The following is a 20,605-nucleotide window of genomic DNA, read 5'->3' as shown; positions in this document are numbered from 1 at the left end:
CCAAATTTTATTTAGTTTTATTAAAGCAGAGAACAAAAGGCTCCTGCCTGGGTGTGGGTCTGCCCCATCTGCTGGCGAGACCACTCCCGAAAACAACAGGGCCACTTACCTAATTCTGACAACACAAACCTTCCCTGAGGTTTCCCAAGAGGTCACTCGGTGAGCCATTCCAGGTCACAGTGTTTTATCACTCTGTTCCCTTCCGAATCCTGCGTGAACAGGCGCTCATAGCCCATCTCCGACTGCTGCTCTCCCACTCTGCTCACGCTCCTCGTCTCACGGCCCCTGTGGGGAGAGCCAGAGCTGTCCTTGCGAGGAGACAAGACGCTCTGGCAGTGGTGAGCGATGACCCTGTTTCCCTCCGAATCCTGGGTGAAGAGCTGCCTGCAGGGACTGCTCCGGCCTGGCTCCCTGCCCCAGCTCTCCTCGGCTGAGCCCGCAGCGTTCCAGCTGCGCTCCCGCAGAGGCCGCGCTCCAGCTGGTCGTGGAGAGCAGAAGCCTGCAGCCCGGGCACTGTCTGGCCTTACATTCTCCATCTCGGTGAAATCAGTTAAAGAATTAACGTTGCTCAACTGTTGTGGCTTCTTAGTCTGCTTTGCCCCAAGCCTTGGTTGGAAATCAAGCCTGGTCTTTTCTTGGGCTGGACACAGCCGGCTTGCCTTCGTCTTTATCCCACAGTCCGAAGTTACGCTGCTGCTTGAAGCCATTTCTCCAGCAAATAGATTGGACTCATTCCTGTGAGCGATGACCTGGTTGCCCTCGGAATCCTGGGTGAAGCTGAAGCAGCAGGAATCTTCTCCCACCCCACAGGAGGCTTCGCTCTTCCTGTGAGACTCTGCTGGTAACCACGGGGAATCTGGCAAAGGAGCTGGTGAGGCCGGTGCTCCCTGCGCACAGCACGAGGGTGGAGCCGGGCTCCTCTCCTGCTCAGCTCTGAAGAATCGCGTCCGAGCTTCCTCCATCCGCGGCAGAGCCAGGATCTTCACCGTGGAGGCAGCCGAAGAAATACCTTTGTCTTTACAGGTTTTATTTGGGATACAAGCAGATGGCCTGGAGTTTTCTTTGTCCCTTTCATCTGAAAACAACAGAGACGTGGTTAAAGCCAGCACTGGCAAACACGTTGCTCAGAGTTAGGCAACACGACCCATGATGCTGGACTCGGAGCTGCTGCTGTCCCGCTCCCTCATGGAGGTGACTCAACCCCCTCCCTGGGCAGCCTCTGCCAGTGCCCAATGACCCTTTCCATGACAATGTTTTGCTGATGTCCAGCCTGACCCTCCCCTGGTGGAGCTTGAGGCCATTCCCTCTCGTCCTGTCCCCTGTCCCTTGGGAGAAGAGCCCAGCTCCCTCCTCTCCACAACCTCCTTTCAGGTAGTTGCAGAGAGCAATGAGGTCTCCCCTCAGCCTCCTCTTCTCCAGGCTAAACACCCCCAGCTCTCTCAGACGCTCCTCATAAGGCCTGTTCTCCAGCCCCCTCACCAACTTTGTTGCTCTTCTCTGGACTCGCTCCAGAGCCTCAACATCCTTCTTGAAAGAGTTACCTTCCCTTTAAAGAGTTACCAAAAACCCCACAGTGAGACCCCTGCGGCTCGTATGCATCACCTGGTGAAGGCATCGAGTCCCATATTTGCTTCTGAAACCACTTAAAATGAAATCTCATAGAACATCACGATGTAAGCGAGCTGATCCTCAACTCAAGACATTCTAAAATGACAAGTAGGGAATACTGCAGCACCTTCAATCCTGCAAAGCTCTGAAGAGCGTCAGCACTCAATGACAACAAACACACACAAAGAACAAGTGAATGCCATGTCAACCCAGGGAACCACACTAGGAAAAGGAGAAAGCATGAAGCACCTTGCAAAAAAGCAGGGACAACGAAGCCAAAACCATCAATGGCCCCATCACAACACAAAAACTCTATCGAATCATTGAACTGTACAATTTATGCAACGCTTCCTCTAATCTGCTTATTGCTAAATGAGTTTAATGTTGACGAGTGGCCGTTACACACCTTATAGGACAGGAACAGCTACACAATCCCTTACTGCTGCTTTCTGCATCACTTTATTTCTCTCCATATTTAATAATCTGAGACCCACGGACAAATCCGTTTCTTGCATTCTAGAGCACAAAAGCAGGCTCAGAAGCACAGAGGTCGTAGGCTGGCTTAATTAGCTTAAATATTCCAGTTCCTTGTGACTCCATCGGTTCAGTTAGGATTAACCACTGCATTCTTTCGAAAAGGCTTTGTCCATAAGAACCTTTCCCAGAACTCCCAGGACGCTGCCCCTTCCCCAGCAGGGCTGGGTTCTCCTGCTCAGCCGAAGCAGCTTTCGCAATCGTTGTGCTTTATGTGATACCATCGAACAACCCAGAACTGGATGTTCTGCCAACCTGGATGCTTTATTTCAGCACCTGGGCTGAGCCACGTTCCCAGCATTCCACGGAAAGCTCTAGTTTTGTAAGGAATAAAGCCTGCTGCGTTAGTTAAAGAGTTCGGATTGCTCTCCAGCGATGACTGCCTGTGACTGCCTTGACTTACGCTTCAGTCTAACACCGTAAAAGGTGCTTGCATTTCATAGAATCATAGAATCCCCAGGTTGGAAGAGACCCACCGGATCATCGAGTCCAACCATTCCCATCAATCACTAACCCATGTCCCTCAGCGCCTTGTCCACCCGTCCCTTAAACCCCTCCAGGGATGGTGACTCAACCCCCTCCCTGGGCAGCCTCTGCCAGTGCCCGATTTAGATTAACCATCACAATAAAATCCTATCCAGCAGTTCAAACCTTTTAACCTTTACCCTCCCGACTGTAAAATACGCCTTTCTGCCTAGCAAAGCGGCCGATAAATACAGGGAGATGGATTTCCGATCATGCCCTGGAATTACTCTCCGTCGGGGGCTGCTCCACATTACCTGTCCGCTTGCTGAAGAAGGTGGAGATGTTGGTCTGCTTGGTGCGTGGCTGGGAGGCTCCGCTCTGCGTGAAAAGTATCCGGCTGAATATTTTTGGCTTGGCTATGAGATGCTAGGTAGGGAAAGAAACAAGTGGAACGTGAATAAATGCCATTTAAAACCACTCTACCCTCCTTCTAGCTTGGTGGGGTAGTTCCCACCTTTGTAAAAACGCTTCAGCTCCTCCTGTGACCCCATCGTGGAAGGGCTGAGGGGCTTGAGGAGGTCACAGTGTCCAAGCCCTGGCTCCATCACCCAGGACCAAGGCTGCAGGCCCCAACACCTCCCTCTCACATCTCAAAATAGTCAGTTGGAGCAAAAATAATCACCAATTTCGTTATTGTAAACTGCGATGATTACTTTGGATTAAACTGTTATTTACCCGTGTTGATGGAGATGCCGTTTTAAAGCAAGAAATTCACTCTACGTATTTATCTCAATGGTTTTGGTTTCACTGTTTGTTCTTTTTATATTACACTGTCAGATTAAAAAGGGGAAAAAAAGCAAATCCGAGCAATTTTGTTGTATGAGTCCAAAGGGGACATAAAACAGCAGAAACTGCTGCAACATCAACCAAGCATTTGGCCAGGGAACTGAAAGCACGTGTACAACTCAAGAGTGATTCCAAAATCCTGTAATGGGAACAAGAACCTTGAGGATGGGGAGGGTGGCAGGCATCTTTCTAGAATAGATGACACCCAACTGAGGGTCCAGTCAAAACAACTCAAAAGGATGCAGGAGAACTCAACATCGACCCTTCAGCAGTTGTTCAACGTTTGCACCACATTGGAAAATCAAAAAAAAATCTTGGCAAATGAATCCACAAGCTGAAGGCAAATCAAAACAAACACCATTACACAGTCTGCGCACTTTGTTTGCACAATAAAGCCGATTCCTTTCTTTATCACATTGTGATGTGATGGAAGATGGATTCTAAACAACAACTGAAGGCATCAGCGCCGTGGCTGGACCGGGGGAAGCACCAAACCCCTCCCCAGATCAAAGCTTCACAAAAGAAGGTGGTGGTCACCACTTGGTGGTCACCAAGGGGAATCATCCAGTACAACTTCTTGAATCCTGGCAAAATCATCACAGCAGAGAGTTTCCAGGGCATCTATAAAGTTCTTACTTTGATGAATGAAGTTTATTCCTTATTTTAGCCTACAGGAAAGCTGGGGAGGGTCTTTTTATCAGAGAGTGCAGGATAGGATGGGGGGGAACAGTTTTATACATTCATAGAATGGTTTGGGTCGGAAGAGACCTCAAAGCCCATCCAGTCCCACCCCTGCCATGGGCAGGGACACCTCCCACTGGATCAGGGGCTCCAAGCCCCATCCAACCTGGCCTTGAACCCCTCCAGGGATGGGGCAGCCACCCCTGCTCTGGGCAACCTGGGCCAGGGCCTCACAACTCTCACAGGAAGGCATTTCTTCCTCAGATCTCATCTCTTTCAGCTGAAAACCATTCTCCCTCATCCCATCCCTATATTCCCCAATCAAGAGCCCCTCCCCAGCTTTCCTGGAGCCCCTTTCAGCTCTAGAAGCTGCTCTAAGGTCTCCTCAGAGCCTTCTCTTCTCCAGGCTGAACAACCCCAACTCTCTCAGCCTGTCTGTGCACGGGAGGTGCTCCAGCCCCCAGATCATTTTTGTAGCCGTACAGGACAAGACGAGGGGGATGGTTTTCAGCTGCAAGAGGGGAAATTGAGATGAGATCTGAGGGAGAAACGTTTTGCTGTGAGGGTGGGGAGGCCCTGGCCCAGGCTGCCCCGAGCCGGGGTGGCTGCCCCAGCCCTGGGGACGCTCAAAGCCCCCTCCCGGCCCCCCCAGCCCCACCTGTGCGGGCCCCCGGCCCGTGTCCAGCCACCTCCCGCAGCCCCCGGGCCCCGCTCGGCTCCGCTTCATCCCGGCGCGGGCCCCGCGCGGACCCGCCTTTCCCGCCCAAACCGCCCCCCGCGCGCGCCCGCCCGGAGGCGCCGCCCAATGGCAGCCGCGCGGCGGGATGATTGGCAGCCGAGGCCCCGCCCACCGCCTATATAAGGCGGGCCGCGCGCCGAGAGGCAGTATGGCGGCGGGTGGGCGGTGCTGAGAGTAGTGGGGGTTGTTGCTGCCCGCGGGAGGAGCCGCGCAGGCCCTGGGGTTGGAACCGGCTCGGGAGCAGCTGGAAAAGCGTGTCTGGTGTCAGGGGGAGCTGGGGAATTAGGGGCCGAGAGCTTGCGGAGGTGGCAGTGGCGGGGGCTGCCGTGCAGGCCCAAGGGACAGGATTTCTGCCCCTCTCGGATGCTTCCCTGCTCCGGCTTCATCTACAGCTGAACGCAGGCCCAAGGCCTCCCCTCCCCAAGGGTCCTGGCTGGGGTTTGCACCCTCTGGTCCCCTCTCTGGGGATTGTGGGCTTCATAGAATCATGGAATCGTTTTGGTTGGAAAAGACTTTAAAGGTCATTGAGTGCAGCCACCAACCCAGCCCTGCTAAGTCCACCTGTCCCCAGGTACGACATCTCTTGTGAACCTCTCCAGGGATGGTGACTCAAGCACCTCCATGGGCCACACCTGCCAGCACCCAGCAACCCTATCAGTGAAGAAATTCCTCCTCATATCCCTCCCCTGGTACAACTCACAAGGTTCAACAAGGCCAAGGGCAAGGTCCTACCCCTGGGTTGGGACAATCCCTGGTTTCAATCCAGGGTGGGGGATGATGCGATTGGGAGCAGCCTTGCGGAGAAGGACTTGGGGTGCTGGTTGATGAGAAGCTCGACATGAGCCGGCAACGAGCGCTCACAGCCCAGAAGGCCAAACGTATCCTGGGCTGCATCCAAAGCAGCGTTGGCAGCAGGGATGGAGGGGATTCTGCCCCTCTGCTCCTCCCTTGTGAGATCTCGTCTGGAGGATTATGCCCAGTTCTGGAATCCTCAATGTAGGAAGGAGATGGAGCTGTTGGAACGGGCCCAGAGGAGGCTACAAGGATGATCTGAGGGCTGGAGCACGTCCCATACGAGGACAGGCTGAGAGAGTTGGGGTTGTTCAGCCTGGAGAAGAAAAGGCTCTGAGGAGACCTTATAGTGACCTTCCAGTAGCTGAAGGGGCTACAAGAAAGCTGGGGAGGGGCTGTTCACAAAGGCTTGGAGTGACAGGATGAGGAGCACTGGGTATAAACTGGGGAGGGGCAGATTTAGACTAGACATAAGGAGGAATTTCTTCATGATGAGGGTGGGGAGGCCCTGGCCCAGGTTGCCCAGAGCAGGGGTGGCTGCCCCATCCCTGGAGGGGTTCAAGGCCAGGTTGGATGGGCCTTGGAGCCCCTGATCCAGTGGGAGGTGTCCCTGCCCATGGCAGGTGGTTGGATCTGGGTGATCTTTAAGGTCCCTTCCAACCTAAACTATTCTATGATTCTATGATCTTCTCCCCGGTGCTTCAAACCACCGCAGAGCAGTGCCCACATGGCTGCATCCAGCACAGAGGGTGCAGAGCTCCCTGGGACCGCCCTGGGGCTCAGCCTTCAGCAAACAAACCCCAACTACGCTGGCTCTGCCTCTCCTCTCAATGCCCTTCTAAGAGCTGGAAGATAAGAAGTTCTGGTACTAGGAGCTGGGTGTGCGTGTGTTAAGCGGAGCACATCCCTCACACACCCAGTGCTGAATAAAGAACGCCTGCTTTCTAGAACTCCAAAAAAAAGCCTTGGAGAGTTTTATTTTGACCAACATTGATGGTAACAGGGCAGTGCCCTTACCTTCCTCATGCACACAGGCTCTACCAGGCAAGGACAGGACCTGTTCCTGCGTTCATAGCTCTGTGCAACTCCCTAAGCCATGTAAAAGGGGCTTAAAATGATATTAAATCGATTTGTTACCCTTTGTGGTTTATACCAGCTCACCTGGGTCTCTCTCCATGCTCTAGGCTCTGCCACCGCTAATGCAGGGCCAGATGGCATCTCCTTACCTTTTGCTGCAAGACCTGGAAGCCTCCAAGAACCCTTCCCAGCCCACAGGGCTGCGGCGCTAAGAACATTTTGTTCCAAGTGTTTATTCAGACATGTGAATTAAACCAGTGTACCATTTTGAGAGCAAGCTAGAACTAATGCTGAATTTAAAAAGCATTAAAAGCAGCTCTTACTTTCCCTCCCTACAGAGAGCAGTGCCAAGAAATAGTTGTGAAGCATTTCATCCCTCTTCTCCATCAAGTTCGTGGCTGGATTCAGATCAGAATCCCCACAGCATCGCTGTCCAGGTGAGCTCCCCACCTCCTTCTCCTCCAAGGCTTTTACTTTTCTTTGAAGTTCAGCTTGTTCTTCACCTTCCGGGCCATGTAAGCAGCTGTGAGGACAGAGCAGGTCACGGTGAAGAGGCAAAGGGCAGAGAAATTATATGCCAAATCGCCCTGGAGAGTGGAGTAGATGTGTCGCCTGGACTCATAGTCCAACACCACCGCCTCGATCTGCGCCAGCGTGCAGAGCATCAGGCACACGTGAAAAATCTGATGGCTCTGCCCGAAGAAATGACATTTCCCAGGGAACCACTTCTCGGGATAAGGGTGGGAGAAAAAAAAGGCACCGATGAGAAAAAACAGCACTTGGCATTTGTGATAAAGAAGGGCCGGGTCGGCTCGCTCCGAGGGCGGCGCGGTGAAGATGCGGTGGATCACGGGGCTGATGTCCAGCGCGTACGCCAGCCCGGAGGGCAGCTCCTGGCAGAGCCGGCTCAGGAGGCGAGTGGACTGGTGGTAGCGGTACTTGGCGTAGCAGGAACCAGCGCAGGACAACAACGCTAACAGAACAGCCGCCGGCATGTAGAACCACTCGATCTTCTCATGCCAACTGGGCTCGATGGCGTAGTAGTAGTGGCCCAGAGCGCTGCCGTACTGGTAAATGGCAACCCCAACGTAGTCCATGAAGAAGAAGCTGTAGTGCCAGAACTCAGATTTGGCCTGCAGAAGGTGAGCGAGAGTGCTGAACGTCAGGTAGGTGATGGACGCGGCGATGATGATGAGGAGAGGCTGGGCGTGCAGGTCCCGTCCGAAATCCACCCGCTGCGAGAGCTGCTGGAAGCGCAGCAGCAGGATCAGCGCTGCCACCAGGTGGGTCCAGACGTTGATGGCTTCGTTGTGCTGCTGGAAGAGCGTTGAGAAATAATAGCGCCAGGTCTGCTGCACTGGCCGGTAGCCGGTGTGGATGTAGGGCTTCCAAAAGACCTTCGGCACCTCCGAGCTGCTGACGGTGGAAGGAGAGAGGGGGGCGAGCAGCTGAGGGACCTGCCGCACGTTAATGAAGAGGCGGCTGAGCTTTTCGGGGACCACTGTTGCCATGATGCAGCCAAACTCTGGCTCGCTGCCGCACAAAACAACCTTTGGGATGGAAAGATGGTTTTGCTGCAGGGTTTAATAGTGACTTGACCGAAAGAAACAACAAGCAGGGACTGGGAAAAAAAGCTAGAGCATTAAACAAAGATATGTAAAATCATGTGTGAGTGGAGAATGATAGAATCGAATCATAGACTCATAGAATCACCAGGTTGGAAGAGACCCACTGGATCATTGAGTCCAACCATTCCCATCGATCACTAACCCATGTCCCTCAGCACCTCGTCCACCCGTCCCTTAAACCCCTCCAGGGAAGGGGACTCAACCCCCTCCCTGGGAATGCCTCATTAAAGCTGAAATAAAAGAATTACCCAAACCAGTAAGATGAAGGAGGCTGGAGGAAGATTGAAGAACCCCTGCCAGAGAGCCCCCCACACAGGTGAGACTGTCCAGAGCAGGGCAGAGATGGAGGAGGCAAGGATGGGGTTAATTGACACACTAATTAGCACACCAGGACACATCAGCGACTTGCTTACCCTTTCCCAGCAGTTTGGGAACTGCTAAACTAACTAAATACCCCCCAAAAACCTCCCCCTCCGGGCACAGCCCAGATTTTCCCCCTTGTAAACTGTTTGCAGTCTCCAAGGAGCCACATTCCCCCAAAGCCATGAGAAGATCCACTCTGCGTCACGAGGGGGGCACCTGAGAACATAAATAACCACAAAGCCAGTAACAGAGGCTGTAACTTCTCTGTTCAGAGTTTTTACAGTCTTTTTTTCAGCTCCTGATTTTCCAGGCGACTTTGCACAAAACCAACCCAGCTCACACGAGTTTATCCTGTTGCCTCACTGAGCTCCGTTTCCATATTTACATTTTTGCGGCTGCTGTCCTTACCTAGATAAAGAGAACTTTGCGGGGCAGCGTTGAAAACACACTGAACAGAACATGCTCAAAATGAGACCTTCCCCCTCTCTTTACCTGCTTTGTGCAGCCAAGTTCTGAAGAAAAGAGACGCCGGTCCAGCTCCAGCGCTGATTTACACCTCGATTCCTGGCAAGCGCAGTCACTTCAGGGTCAGCTCAGACGGGAAAAGCTCTTTGAGAAGAGGAGGAGGAGATGGGACTGTTTACTTGAAAAATCTTTGTGGTTTCCTCCTCAAAATGGAGCAGATGGTTGTGTAGCTTGTGCCTGGCTGAAGCTGAGGAGCACAGATACAGACAAAAGCGGGTTGTTTGCTGCTTGGCTTCCCTCTGGAATGCTCTTTTCCTACCTTCAACTGGTTAAAGAAATCCTACATCAAAAAAAGAAGCCGGCGAGGCTCAGGGCAGCACCTCACCGAGGGCGAACCTGTAACCCTGCAACACGCACAGGCTGCCAGTGAAAAATTAACTTCCTAAACCTCTTCCGGACTTACAGCTACTGCGCTGAACTGAAACAGCCTCGAGTCCTGCCAGGGAGATGTGAGCAAAAGCAGGATTTCCTGAGATAAGCTATTTCAACCAAACTTTGATGGGCACGGTTAGAATAAAACGCTGCCTTTCTGCTCTCCGGAGAACTTGCCTCTTGCCAGGATGCTTGGATCCACGGGCTCAGCTCCAGAGCGTGGGTCTGACCCTCTCACGGCTGCCAGAAGACAAATTCCTCAGGGGATGGTGCCCCGAGTTGTGCTGAGGGAGACGCTGTGGGGAAAGCTGGGTCCCGAGCGGCCAGGCACGAGGCAGGAAAGGGAGTGGTGCTTACTTCAGGTCCTCCAAACTTGTCGCAGCAGGACTTGATTTGCAAAGCTCTTCCTACCTACGAAGCCTTGAGCAATTCTCAGTTATGAGCGGAGCGCATCCCGCGTGGTGCTGGAAGGCCTTAATCCGGCTGGGACTTGGAATAACCACCTCCACGTACCTCTAACCACCTCCACGTAGCTCTGCGATGTCAACAACGGTGCCTCGAACGCCTCTTACTCCCTACGGAGCGTTTCCTCTCGCCAGCAGCATCCACCCATCCTGCTGAGCTTCTCCTTGTTGATACAGACTCAGCCCCCAGCTGTTTACCAGCCTCTCTGCTCCTGCGTACGTCTGTGTTTTGCCTTCTAAAGCACAAATACATTTATTTTCAGTTGCGATCGTTTTCTCCAACCTCCCAGGATGCGCCAGCCAAGCGCGTTGGTGGCCGCCGGGCTCCAGGCCCCACACTCTCCCTCCCTCCTCCCAGCACAGCAGCAGCACCAGCCCTGGCAAAACCTCTTCCCTGGATCCATCCCCTCTCCTGGAAATCCGTTTTTTCCCCCGGGGTGGGGATTTCAGGAGGCGAGTGCAGCTGGGGGTCAGGGTCAGAGGGACCCTGCCCTCCCTAGCAGGTTCTGCTGCCCCCCAAGACCCCATCACATGGTTTTGGGGAGCCTCCCACTGCCTAGACCCCAGCTCTGGGGAATCCCATGCCCAGACCCCCAGCCCTGGGGCACCCCCACAGCCTAGACCCCTGCCCCAGAGGAGCGCCCCCCTGCCTTGATCCCCAGCCCTGGGGCACCTCAATTGCCTAGACCTCTGTCCCAGAGGAGCCCCCCATGCCTGGACCCCCTGCCCCCCCTGCCCAGGGGAGCCCCCCATCACCCAGATGGGCCCTCATCGCTCCAACAGCCACCTCCACTTGGATCCCCAGCCCCGAAGACCCCCATCGCTCTGACTCCAGACCCTGGGGGAGCCCCACTGGCCCCAGAGCCCCCCACTGCTTGGACTCCTGTCCCCAGGGAGCCCAGAGACCCCCATTGCTCAGCCTCCCATCAGCCCAGGGACCCGCATCACCCCGACCCTGAGCCCCAGGGAACCCCCATTGCTCAGCCAGCCACCTCCACTTCGACCCCTCACTGCAGAGACCCCCATCGCCTGGACCCCCAGACCCAGGGAAGCCCCCCATCACCCAGACCCCCAACCCTGGGGGAGCCTCATTGTCTGCCCCGCATTGGCCTGGGGGCCCCCATCAGTGCCTGGACCCTGACTCCAGGGACCCCCAGCATCCCAGGGACCCCATCACCTGGACCCCCAGCCCCAGGATCCCCATCACCCAGACCCCCAGCCCAGGGAGTTCCATCAGCCTGGGGACTCCCATCGCCCTGGGGGCCCCCCCTTCGCTCAGCCCCCCATCATCCCAGAGACCCCCATCAACCATGACCCTCCACCAGCCCAGGGACCCCCTTCGCTCAGCCCCCCATCACCCCAGGGACCCCCATCCCCTGCCCGCCACACCCAGCCCCGCTCGCCTTTGTGCTTCGCTGCGGAAATCACGCCTCCCAGATTCTGCCTTGGCTTTTTTTTTCTTCTTTTTTTTTTTTTTTTTTCCTAACAATCCATTTCCAGCCTGGCTTTCCCCACCGAAGGGGCCGCTCGTGCTGTTCTGACCGAGCAGCATCTCCTCCCTGCTGGCTTTACCCCCTTTTATTGCATTATTGGCTCATTTCCATCCTCTCCCCGTTTGCAGCCCCCAGGCTCACTCCCACTGCTCACTTCCATGCCCTTCAACCCTCCTTCCACCCTCTCACCAGCTCCAGAGGAACCAAACCGAGCTCATACCCTGGGCATTGAGCTCCAGTGAGCTGTAAGGCAGGCAAAGAGAAGGGAACAGAAGGCCCCGAGCTGAGATCTGACAGCTTCGCTGAGCCAAAACCTCACGTGTGATGTGCTGGTAACCATTTGGGGTTTGGCAGCGCTGCCATCCTCCTCCCTCAGCCCTTGAAAAGATGAGGGAACCCCTCCCCAACGCTGTTTGGGACACTGGGTCTTCTCCCAGCCAGTAAAAAAAATATATTAAAACGAAAAACTGAGCTGGTTTTGATTGCTAATTATGCTTCATCTTATCTATGGGAGCTGATCAAGTGATCACTTCAACCACCATTACATGGTACTAGATAGTCACTGCTTTTCATAAGCACTTGAGGTAGGAGCTCGAGCCTTTGTCTCAGCGTTCGGCTCCGTGTTCCCACCCCGCTCCCCTCCGCGGGTGGATCCCGACGCACATCCCCACACTCTGCTCACAAAATAAGTGCCACTAAACCCCCCCACCCTGCACTATGTCCCCACTGCAGGCAGGTGGTGGCTCTCAAGCAGGTAGAACTAAGTCTCTTACCTTAAATTATGAAGTATCTGAAGATCCTTCAGGGAAAGGATCCAATCTCAGTCCTCCAGCGCATCAAGCCCGACTTGATCTCATCATTATTTTCGTTAAAACAGCGCAATATCAGCTTTTGGTTAAGTACAACTCTAATGCAATTGAAGAGTGTCGAGTGTGACACACGAAAGCTGTGTAAACCGAGGTTAGCAAGCCCCAGAAGACAGTCAAGTGCTTCAGGACTCTGCCAGCCCCTGAAAAGAATCCCTACCAGCTTTTCCATCCTCAGAATATCTAAGTCTGGGCAGTGCCAGGCGAGGAGCTGGCCTGGGAACAAACCCACCAGCCTCAAGATCAAGGACACCAAAGGGGGAAGATGGGACCACGGGTGCCTCACCAAGACCACTGCTATGGAATGTCCAACGTTAAGACCTTCCCTGCTCTGAGGGGCACCGATTAAAGCCGAGGACCTGGTGCCATTTCTCCTGTTCACCCACACCAGCTGCAGCCTCATCTTTTTTACCGCAGGACGCTCAGGATTACTCTAAGGTGAAGGTTTCTGCTTTTTTAAGGCACCTGCACAAGAGCCCAGACACCACAGCAGCTTTTCTCAGAGCACAGGTACAGCCGTATCCACTTCCCACACCCCACAAAAAGCTGATAGAGATCTCCTTGTGGGCAGGAATTCACCTGCAGACTCGCCCTGCAGCACTGCGTGGTATCTCAAAGCAGCTGCAGCAAGACACCAAAACAATTCTTATCCACAACAGCTTTTTCAACCCCAGCCCAGAACAGGTTTCTGATGCCACAGGACACAGCACACAAGTCACCGTTCAATAGCACAAGCCCTCTCCTAAAAACCCTTTCCAGAAACAGGCTTGGGTCAGTCATGTGGTAACAAGGACACATTTGTTGAAGTGTCAGCATCCAAAGGGAGGTGGTTCCGAACTCTCTTTAACACAAACACACAGCAGCTGACAACTGCTGAGGTGTCAGAACAAAGCTCTGATTGTAAAATTGAGACAATGAGGGTGCTCTAGGGAGCAGCAGCCACGCAGTGTACCCACAGATACAAGGAAAAGCGCTACTGCAGGCCTTTCCACCCTGGAAAGATGCCTTTTGAAAACCTTTCTCATGTCAGGGTCCAAAGGAGTCCACAAAGATGAGCTAAGTGCTGGAGGACCTCCCAGATGAGGACAAGCTGAGAGTTGGGGTTGTTCAGCCTGGAGAAGAAAAGGCTTGAGGGAGACCTTAGAGCAACTTCCAGGACTGAAAAGGGCTCCAGGAAAGCTGGGGAGAAGCTTTATACAAGGGCATGGAATGATAGGACAAGGGAAAACAGCTTTAAATGAGAAGGAGGAAGATTTAGATTAGAGATTAGGAAGGAATTCTACACAATGAGGGAGGCCCTGGCCCAGGTTGCCCAGAGCAGTGCTGGCTGCCCCATCTCTGGAGATGTTCAAGGCCAGGCTGGATGGGGCTTGGAGCCCCTGATCCAGTGGGAGGTGTCCCTGCCCATAGCAGGGGGTGAAACTGGATGGACATTAAGGTCCCTTCCAACCCAAACCATTCTCTGACTTTCAGAAGTTAATTCTCATGATAACAGCACTGTGCAGCTTTATTTAGTCACTCAGTTACAGCAGTATTTTAGCAGAGTGGGACAGAGTCAGATTCTTGAAGTGTAACAGATATTTAGCATGGAACAGTATATATCACATATTCCTTCCACAAACGTCTTACAGAGCTGATACAGTACTTGCCATCAACCCAGGAGCGAGCGCTCTGGTGTAGAAAAGGATGCAACAAGAAGATAGCTACACTGGAAAGACAACACTTTAGAAAAAGTGAAACATGGAAGGTCTCCCCTCTAGCCCCCAAAAGAAAGTGTACAGTTTGGATCCAATTTTACAGTTCTACGTAAGTTTCTAGAAACTTAAAAAGAACAAAAACCAAAGATAAAACCACTGGCCAGTACAGTCTTTGGATATTTATAGAGGAGGGGGAGAGAGTCAGCTTCCAGAATGAAGTCAGTCGGTTTCGGCCTCACCAGGGTCTTTGCCTTCTTTGTTCTTTCGGACCTCTTCAATGTGCTTGTCCTGAAAGACAAGAGAACAGCAGGGATGGATGTAATCAGCTGCCAGGGCTGAGCAGCAGTGCAAGCCCCAGCTTGCTTCCCACCCCAGCTCATTGCAGAAACCCACGAGCCTGGGGTACCAGAAGGGGTTGCAGGAGGTAGATTTACCAGAGAAAGTGAGGTGCTGCTCTAATTCCATCCATCCCCTCTCATTCAAGAGGATTTCTGCAGTCTTTTGCAGATTTTATCATCTTTTAAGCTCAGACCACCACAAGGTATCTGTGTGCTCACAGCACTCCCTTCACTCGGGTTTCTTCAGACCGTTTTCAGAATCGAGAGCACAAAAACTCTCTCCCAAAGGGTAACTGGGACTCCACACCTACCTTCTCCCTCAAGCGTTCCAGTTTAGCAGCCATTTGCGCCTCACGGTTTTCTTTGTTTGCTTCCATTTTGTGGGTCAGCTTTTCCTCAGCCATTTTGCTGAAGTTGTTGTTCTCCTCAATCGCTTTCTGAAGCACCTCCTTTTCATGCTCCCGCTTCTCAGCCAGCTGCTTCAGGACTTCTGCTTCATGAGACTGAAACACAGGGTGCACGCTCTGAACACAAAACCACACCGACAGCCACAACAGTTGCCCACAACTCTCGAGAGAAGAGACTTTCTACTGTTTCACTGGAGAACAAAAGCTTTGTGAGGCAGGACAGAGCTCCCCGGGTGCTTCCTCCACCTACATAACCCCTATTTCACCATTGCAAACTACCAGAAAAGTTCAGTTTTTGTCATTAGTTGCAAATCTCATTGAATGAGATTTTTGTGGAAGAAAACATGGATTTTCATGTTAATGCTGATAGGTTACGATCAAGACTCTTGCCTCTCAAGACGGTGAATCACTTCCACTAGCATCCCCTGCAGGGCCAAGGGCTCTAAGCCACATCTCAAGACAGATACCGCATTCTAACCTTCTAAGCCTTCTAATTACAGATTCACCACTGCATTTCCTAGGAGAAAATTAATGTTTTGTGATGTCAAAGACAAAAAAACCCCAGCTTCATACTGAAAGAGCATCACCTCTCCACTAAACCCTTCCTCCCAGTTTTTCAACTGGCCATTCAAGATCACTTTGGAAACAAAGCTGTGGCCTTTCAGACCATAACAAAGGTTCATGAGAGCTCCAGCTATTCCAAAGCCCAATTAATATTCCATTTACCATAAACTGCTCATCATTTGTCCCAAGCAACTATTTAAAAAACCCCAACTCACACAGACTGAGCGGAGCTCACAGAACCTGTCATTGCAAGTTTACCTTGCGTCTCTCTTCTGCTGCTTCCAGCTTCTTCTGAATCTCTTCCAATGACACATCCTTCTTCTTTGGGGGAGAAAGAGGGAATTCTGGAACTGCTTCTTTTGAACGGGGACTGAGAATCAGCTCAAAGGCCTGCCCAGAGGCACGCTTTTCCAGTTCCTTCACTTGAATATCTAGGAACATGGAGGGGAAAAAACCAAACCAACAGTATTTTAAGCCGGGAACTGGCTTAGGTAACTTGAACGTTGCAAAATAACAGCACAAAGCTCAGTGAAGTACACAACATCTGAGCTGATAGTTTTGTTTTTTTTTTTAAACAGCACCACCACTCAAACACATGGCAGGCAATTTTGTGCTTCTGCCTCTACACAACATTGTATTTTAGCTTCCAGGGTCACGAAAACAAGTTTATCAGCGTTTCAAATGAAAACCCCCTTTTTCCCCAGCGACGGGGCTGAGGGGGAGTTCAAGGCGTTTGCCTAAGACCTGACACAGCCAAGAACTGAAACTCCTTTTCAAAGGAATATGCAATTCCCTCTTTGAACAAGCACGTCAGCCCTGCAGGGCGTCAGTTGGAGCAGCGCTCCAGCTCCAGTTTTGATCTCCGAGGTGTCTGGATGATCGTCAGCTCCGCTAACGGAGCAGATGGCACGCAGGGAGCTGCAGCCCATCTGCCAACAGCCGAGTCTGAGGGGGCTCGTGGGGTGTTTCCACAAGCACCCAGTTTTAACAGCTTTGCTAATGAAAGAAAAGCACGGGGACAACGGTTTGTTTTACTACATTAGAGTTTTAAATTACTTCTGAGGAAATTAAGAGGAAAAACCACCAACATGATACATAATTTCACACATAATACTACATACCAGAAGTAGCCATGACCAAGAAAATAGGATTCCAGAAGCCAACTCTGGGAGAACTTCAATCGGTGGATTCCTAGATAACACAGAGATATGACTTTGAACAGTAAGAACTTGAATTTCATGTCTTCTAAATTCTAATAAATACTGCTGAGGATAATTAGATCTGCTGAACAAAAGACAGTCGAGTGGGTTAACCGCAGCCAGGAATTCCAGTCGGTTTGAGGGGCTGAGAAATAGCAGAGATATTCTCAATTATTGGCATTGTAGGATCTGTATGTTCGACTACCACCAAGCATTTCCAGCTCGTTTTACTCCACTGTAATTAAGATATGCAAACAAAGACTCCCATTTCACCATTAACCCAGCAGCATGCAGCGCTATGGATATTCCACTGACATTGCACAGAGCAGATATAGAATCATTTGGTTAAAAAAGACCTTTGAGATCATTGAAACCAACCGTACCCGTCTACTACTAAACCATATCACTGAATTAGCTCTCTGAACTAAAATACAGCGCACAACGGGGCAGAACGGCTGGATCCTGCTACCAAAGCATCTTAAACGTGTGCAACGAGCTCATTTAAAATTCCATTTTATTCCTGCAGCTGAAGCCAGGCGCTTCATCACGGCGGACAGGGAGCACGCAGGCTGCTCAGCATCCCTTGTTATAAAGGGATGTAATAAAAAGAAACAAATAGCTCTAAAAACTCCAAAAGAAGGTGTTTGTTTCTTTTTTTTTTTTTTTTTCTATCCTGCACATCACATCAGGCAGAGAGCACACAGGCTGCCTGGAATCTCTTGTTATAAAGGGATGTAATAATAAAAACCCCACCCATAAATAGCTCTAAAAACTCAAAAAGAAGGGTTTTTTTCCTATTCTGCACATCATGGCAGGCAGAGAACACACAAACTGCTTGGGATCTCTTGTTATAAAGCAATAAAAATTAAAGAAAATTTTCAGAAATAGCTCTAAAAACACCAGAAGGATTTTTTTCTATTCGGCACATCACAGCAGACAGGGAGGACACAGTCTGCTCATCATCTCTTGTTATAAAGGCATGTAATAATTAAAAAAAAAAAAGCTCTAAGACCCTTCGACATCCCTCATTGTAAAGAGACGTAATAAAAGCAACATAAATAGCTATAATATAGCTACTATATATAATAGTAATTATATAAAAAAATATAATGAGGTCTAAAAACTCCAAAAAAAGGTTTTTTTCTATTCTGCACATCACAGCAGACAAGGAGAACACAGGCTGCTTGGCACCTCTTGTTATAAAGCAATATAATGATTAAGAAAAACCCCATAAATAGCTCTAAAAACTCCAAAAGGAGGGTTTTTCCCTATTCCGTACATCACAGCGGACGGGAAGCACGCAGGCTGGTTGACATCCCTTGTTATAAAGCAAGGTAATAATAAAAAAAAAAAAAAAAGCTTTAGATACTGAAAATGAGGGTATTTTAGGCTTTTTTTGGGGGGCGGGTGGGGGCGCGGTCCTAGCGCCGCCCGCGCGGGCGGCGCTAGGACCGCGCCCCCTCCCGCCCCCGATAGGCCACGCCCCCCTTCCCGCCGCCAACCAATAGGCGCTCAGCCCGCGGCGCGCGCGCGCGGAGGCCCCGCCCCCTCCCCGCCCGCGCCTTTTCTAACCGCACCGAATTCAAACCGCCTGGGAGGCGGGGGGGGGGGAAGAGAGAGAGCGCGCGCGCCCGCCCGCGCGCAACTGGGGGGCTCGGGGGTGGGCGGGGCCTACGGCAACATCCGGGCACCTGGCGCGCGCCCACCGCCCCCCCCTTCACTTCACCCACCCCCCCCCCACCTGCCCGCCCGCCGCAGGTTCGAAGCCCCCGCGGGGCGAAAAAAATGGGGGGGGACGGGACACCACGACGACGACGACGACATGGGGCGACCCTCACCCCGTCGCCTCCATCCGAGGCTCCAGCGAGGGGTCCCTAGGCGCTACGGCAGCGCGGGCGCCGCCCCTTCCCCACTAACAATGGCGGGGTCCTGCGATATTGGGGGGGGGGGGCTGTAGGGCGGCGCCCCTCGCGGTTCCCGGGACAATGGACCCCGCCGGGCTCGCCGTCTGGGGGGCCGGGGACACCCGGGGACACCGCCCGCCCATTGTCTCCGCGTAGCCCCTTTGTCCCCGCGACGCCCCGAAAAGCGACGGGCGGGGACGCGAACCCGCGGGGACAAGAGACAAAGGCGGGGGGACCCCTCGTTCAGCCCCGCCACCCGCATCGAGCTCGGGGCGGGGTGGGGGGTCCCGTACCCACCGCCCGGTCTCCAGTACCCACTCCCCGTGGCTGCGCACCCACTGTTCACCCCCTCTCCACCTCTCTCCCTCCACGCCGGTTCGGTGCTCGGTCTCCTCACCCCCCTTCCCGCGCGGTGCCCGGTCCCGACGGCTCCTCACGCCCGCCCCGCTCTGGTTCCCGGTTCCCGCTCGCACCTGCCTCTCCCGCGTCTCCCTCCGCCCCGGTGCCCGGTCCCCCCCCGCCAACCCCGGTGCCCGGTTCCCTCTCGCACCTGCCGCTCCCGCGTCTCCCTCCGCGCCCCGGTGCCCGGTCCCCTCTCGCACCTGCCTCTCCCGCGTCTCCCTCCGCGCCCCGGTGCCCGGTACCGACTCGCACCTGCCTCTCCCGCGTCTCCCTCCGCGCCCCGGTGCCCGGTACCGACTCGCACCTGCCGCTCCCGCGTCTCCCTCCGCGCCCCGGTGCCCGGTTCCCTCTCGCACCTGCCGCTCCCGCGTCTCCCTCCGCGCGCGCCCGCGCCGCCGCGCACAAAAGCGCCAAACAACGGCACGTGACCCGCCCCGCCCCGCCCCCCTTGGCCGCGCGCGCCGGCACGTGCCGCCCGCGGAAGTGGAGGGGGGGGGGGGGGGGGGGGAGCAGCCCACCCCTCACACACAACCCACCCCCCACCCCCCCGCCGACCTCTAATGGCGGGGGAGGAGCTGGGGGGGCACACACACACACACACACACACACACGGGATACACACACAGGGACCCCAACGGCCCCCACCCCGCCCCGCGCCTCGGGGCCGCCTTTGTCTGCCGCCCCGGTGGGTCAGAGGGGGCTGGGGGGGATGGACATCAGCGTCAGGGCACCCCAGAGCCGTGGCCACCAGCCCTGGGAGCGGGGCACCCCAGAGACACCACCTGAGGACCATGGGTGCCCCAAAGGCACCACCTGAGGATGATGGGCGCCTCAGAGACACCATCTGAGGGTGATGGGCACCTCAGAGACACCATCTGAGGACCATGGTACCCCAGAGACACCATCTGAGGGTGATGGGCACCTCAGAGACACCATCTGAGGACCATGGTACCCCAGAGACACCACCTGAGGATGATGGGCACCTCAGAGACACCATCTGAGGATGATGGGCACCTCAGAGACACCACCTGAGGACCATGGGTACCCCAGAGCCATGGCCACCAGAATCAGGACAATGGGCACCCCAAAGACACCACCTCAGGACCATGGGCACCCCAAAGACACCACCTGAGGACCATGGGCACCTCAGAGGCAACACCTCAGGACCATGGGTACCCCAAAGACACCACCTGAGGACCATGGGTACCCCAGAACCATGGCCACCAGAATCAGGACCATGGGCACCCCAGAGACACCACCTGAGGACCATGGGCACCCCAGAGCTATAGCCACCTGAAGACCGTGGGCACCCCAGAACCATGGCCACCAGAATCAGGACAATGGGCACCCCAGAGACACCACCTGAGGACCATGGGTACCCCAGCGACACCACCTCAGGACCATGGGTACCCCAGAGACACCACCTCAGGACCATGGGCACCCCAGAGACACCGCCTGAGGACCATGGGCACCCCAGAGCCATGGCCACCAGAATCAGGACCATGGGTACCCCAGAAACACCACTGCTTGAGGACCATGGCCAACTGAAGACCATGGGTACCTCAGAGCCATGGCAACTTTCATCAAGACTGTGGTCATCTTGGGACCATGGTCACATTGGACCATTACGACTTTACCTTG

At 53.7% G+C, this 20,605-nt stretch overlaps 3 protein-coding genes across 3 annotated transcripts; all 3 read right to left on the bottom strand.

The window, feature by feature from the left end:
• Positions 1-4,861, bottom strand: AUNIP (aurora kinase A and ninein interacting protein). The gene is made up of 3 exons (XM_069875585.1): positions 4,793-4,861; positions 2,922-3,033; positions 1-1,075 (listed from the first exon to the last, which is right to left on the bottom strand). Exons 1-3 carry the CDS (start codon positions 4,859-4,861, stop codon positions 153-155), a joined length of 1,104 nt encoding a protein of 367 aa, XP_069731686.1. The 3' UTR covers positions 1-152.
• Positions 4,862-6,959: 2,098 nt separating this feature from the next.
• PAQR7 (progestin and adipoQ receptor family member 7) lies at positions 6,960-8,323 on the bottom strand. Its single transcript, XM_069875027.1, has one exon. It carries the CDS (start codon positions 8,251-8,253, stop codon positions 7,213-7,215), a length of 1,041 nt encoding a protein of 346 aa, XP_069731128.1. The 5' UTR covers positions 8,254-8,323; the 3' UTR covers positions 6,960-7,212.
• A 5,610-nt stretch (positions 8,324-13,933) lies between these two features.
• On the bottom strand, positions 13,934-16,735 carry STMN1 (stathmin 1). The gene is made up of 4 exons (XM_069875146.1): positions 16,581-16,735; positions 15,718-15,890; positions 14,800-14,991; positions 13,934-14,438 (listed from the first exon to the last, which is right to left on the bottom strand). The coding sequence occupies exons 1-4, from the start codon at positions 16,591-16,593 to the stop codon at positions 14,370-14,372; spliced, it is 447 nt and encodes a 148-aa protein (XP_069731247.1). The 5' UTR covers positions 16,594-16,735; the 3' UTR covers positions 13,934-14,369.
• Between the last annotated feature and the right edge of the window lie 3,870 nt (positions 16,736-20,605).

Source organism: Phaenicophaeus curvirostris, chromosome 23 (genome assembly GCF_032191515.1).
Source record: "Phaenicophaeus curvirostris isolate KB17595 chromosome 23, BPBGC_Pcur_1.0, whole genome shotgun sequence".
Lineage (NCBI taxonomy): Eukaryota > Metazoa > Chordata > Aves > Cuculiformes > Cuculidae > Phaenicophaeus > Phaenicophaeus curvirostris.
This window is presented reverse-complemented; position numbering and strand designations above follow the sequence as displayed.

Excerpts from the sequence above, each read along its gene's own strand:
- STMN1 (XM_069875146.1), bottom strand. Across the intron at positions 14,992-15,717 it reads CAGCAGAAGAGAGACGCAAG|TCTCATGAAGCAGAAGTCCT; the intron begins GTAAACTTGCAA and ends CCTGTGTTTCAG. Across the intron at positions 14,439-14,799 it reads TGGAACGCTTGAGGGAGAAG|GACAAGCACATTGAAGAGGT; the intron begins GTAGGTGTGGAG and ends CTTGTCTTTCAG.
- AUNIP (XM_069875585.1), bottom strand. The coding sequence starts at position 4,861 with ATGAAGCGGAGCCGAGCGGGGCCCGGGGGCTGCGGGAGGTGGCTGGAC. Across the intron at positions 3,034-4,792 it reads CGGGCCGGGGGCCCGCACAG|CATCTCATAGCCAAGCCAAA; the intron begins GTGGGGCTGGGG and ends TTCCCTACCTAG. Across the intron at positions 1,076-2,921 it reads CTTCTTCAGCAAGCGGACAG|ATGAAAGGGACAAAGAAAAC; the intron begins GTAATGTGGAGC and ends TGTTGTTTTCAG.
- PAQR7 (XM_069875027.1), bottom strand. The coding sequence starts at position 8,253 with ATGGCAACAGTGGTCCCCGAAAAGCTCAGCCGCCTCTTCATTAACGTG.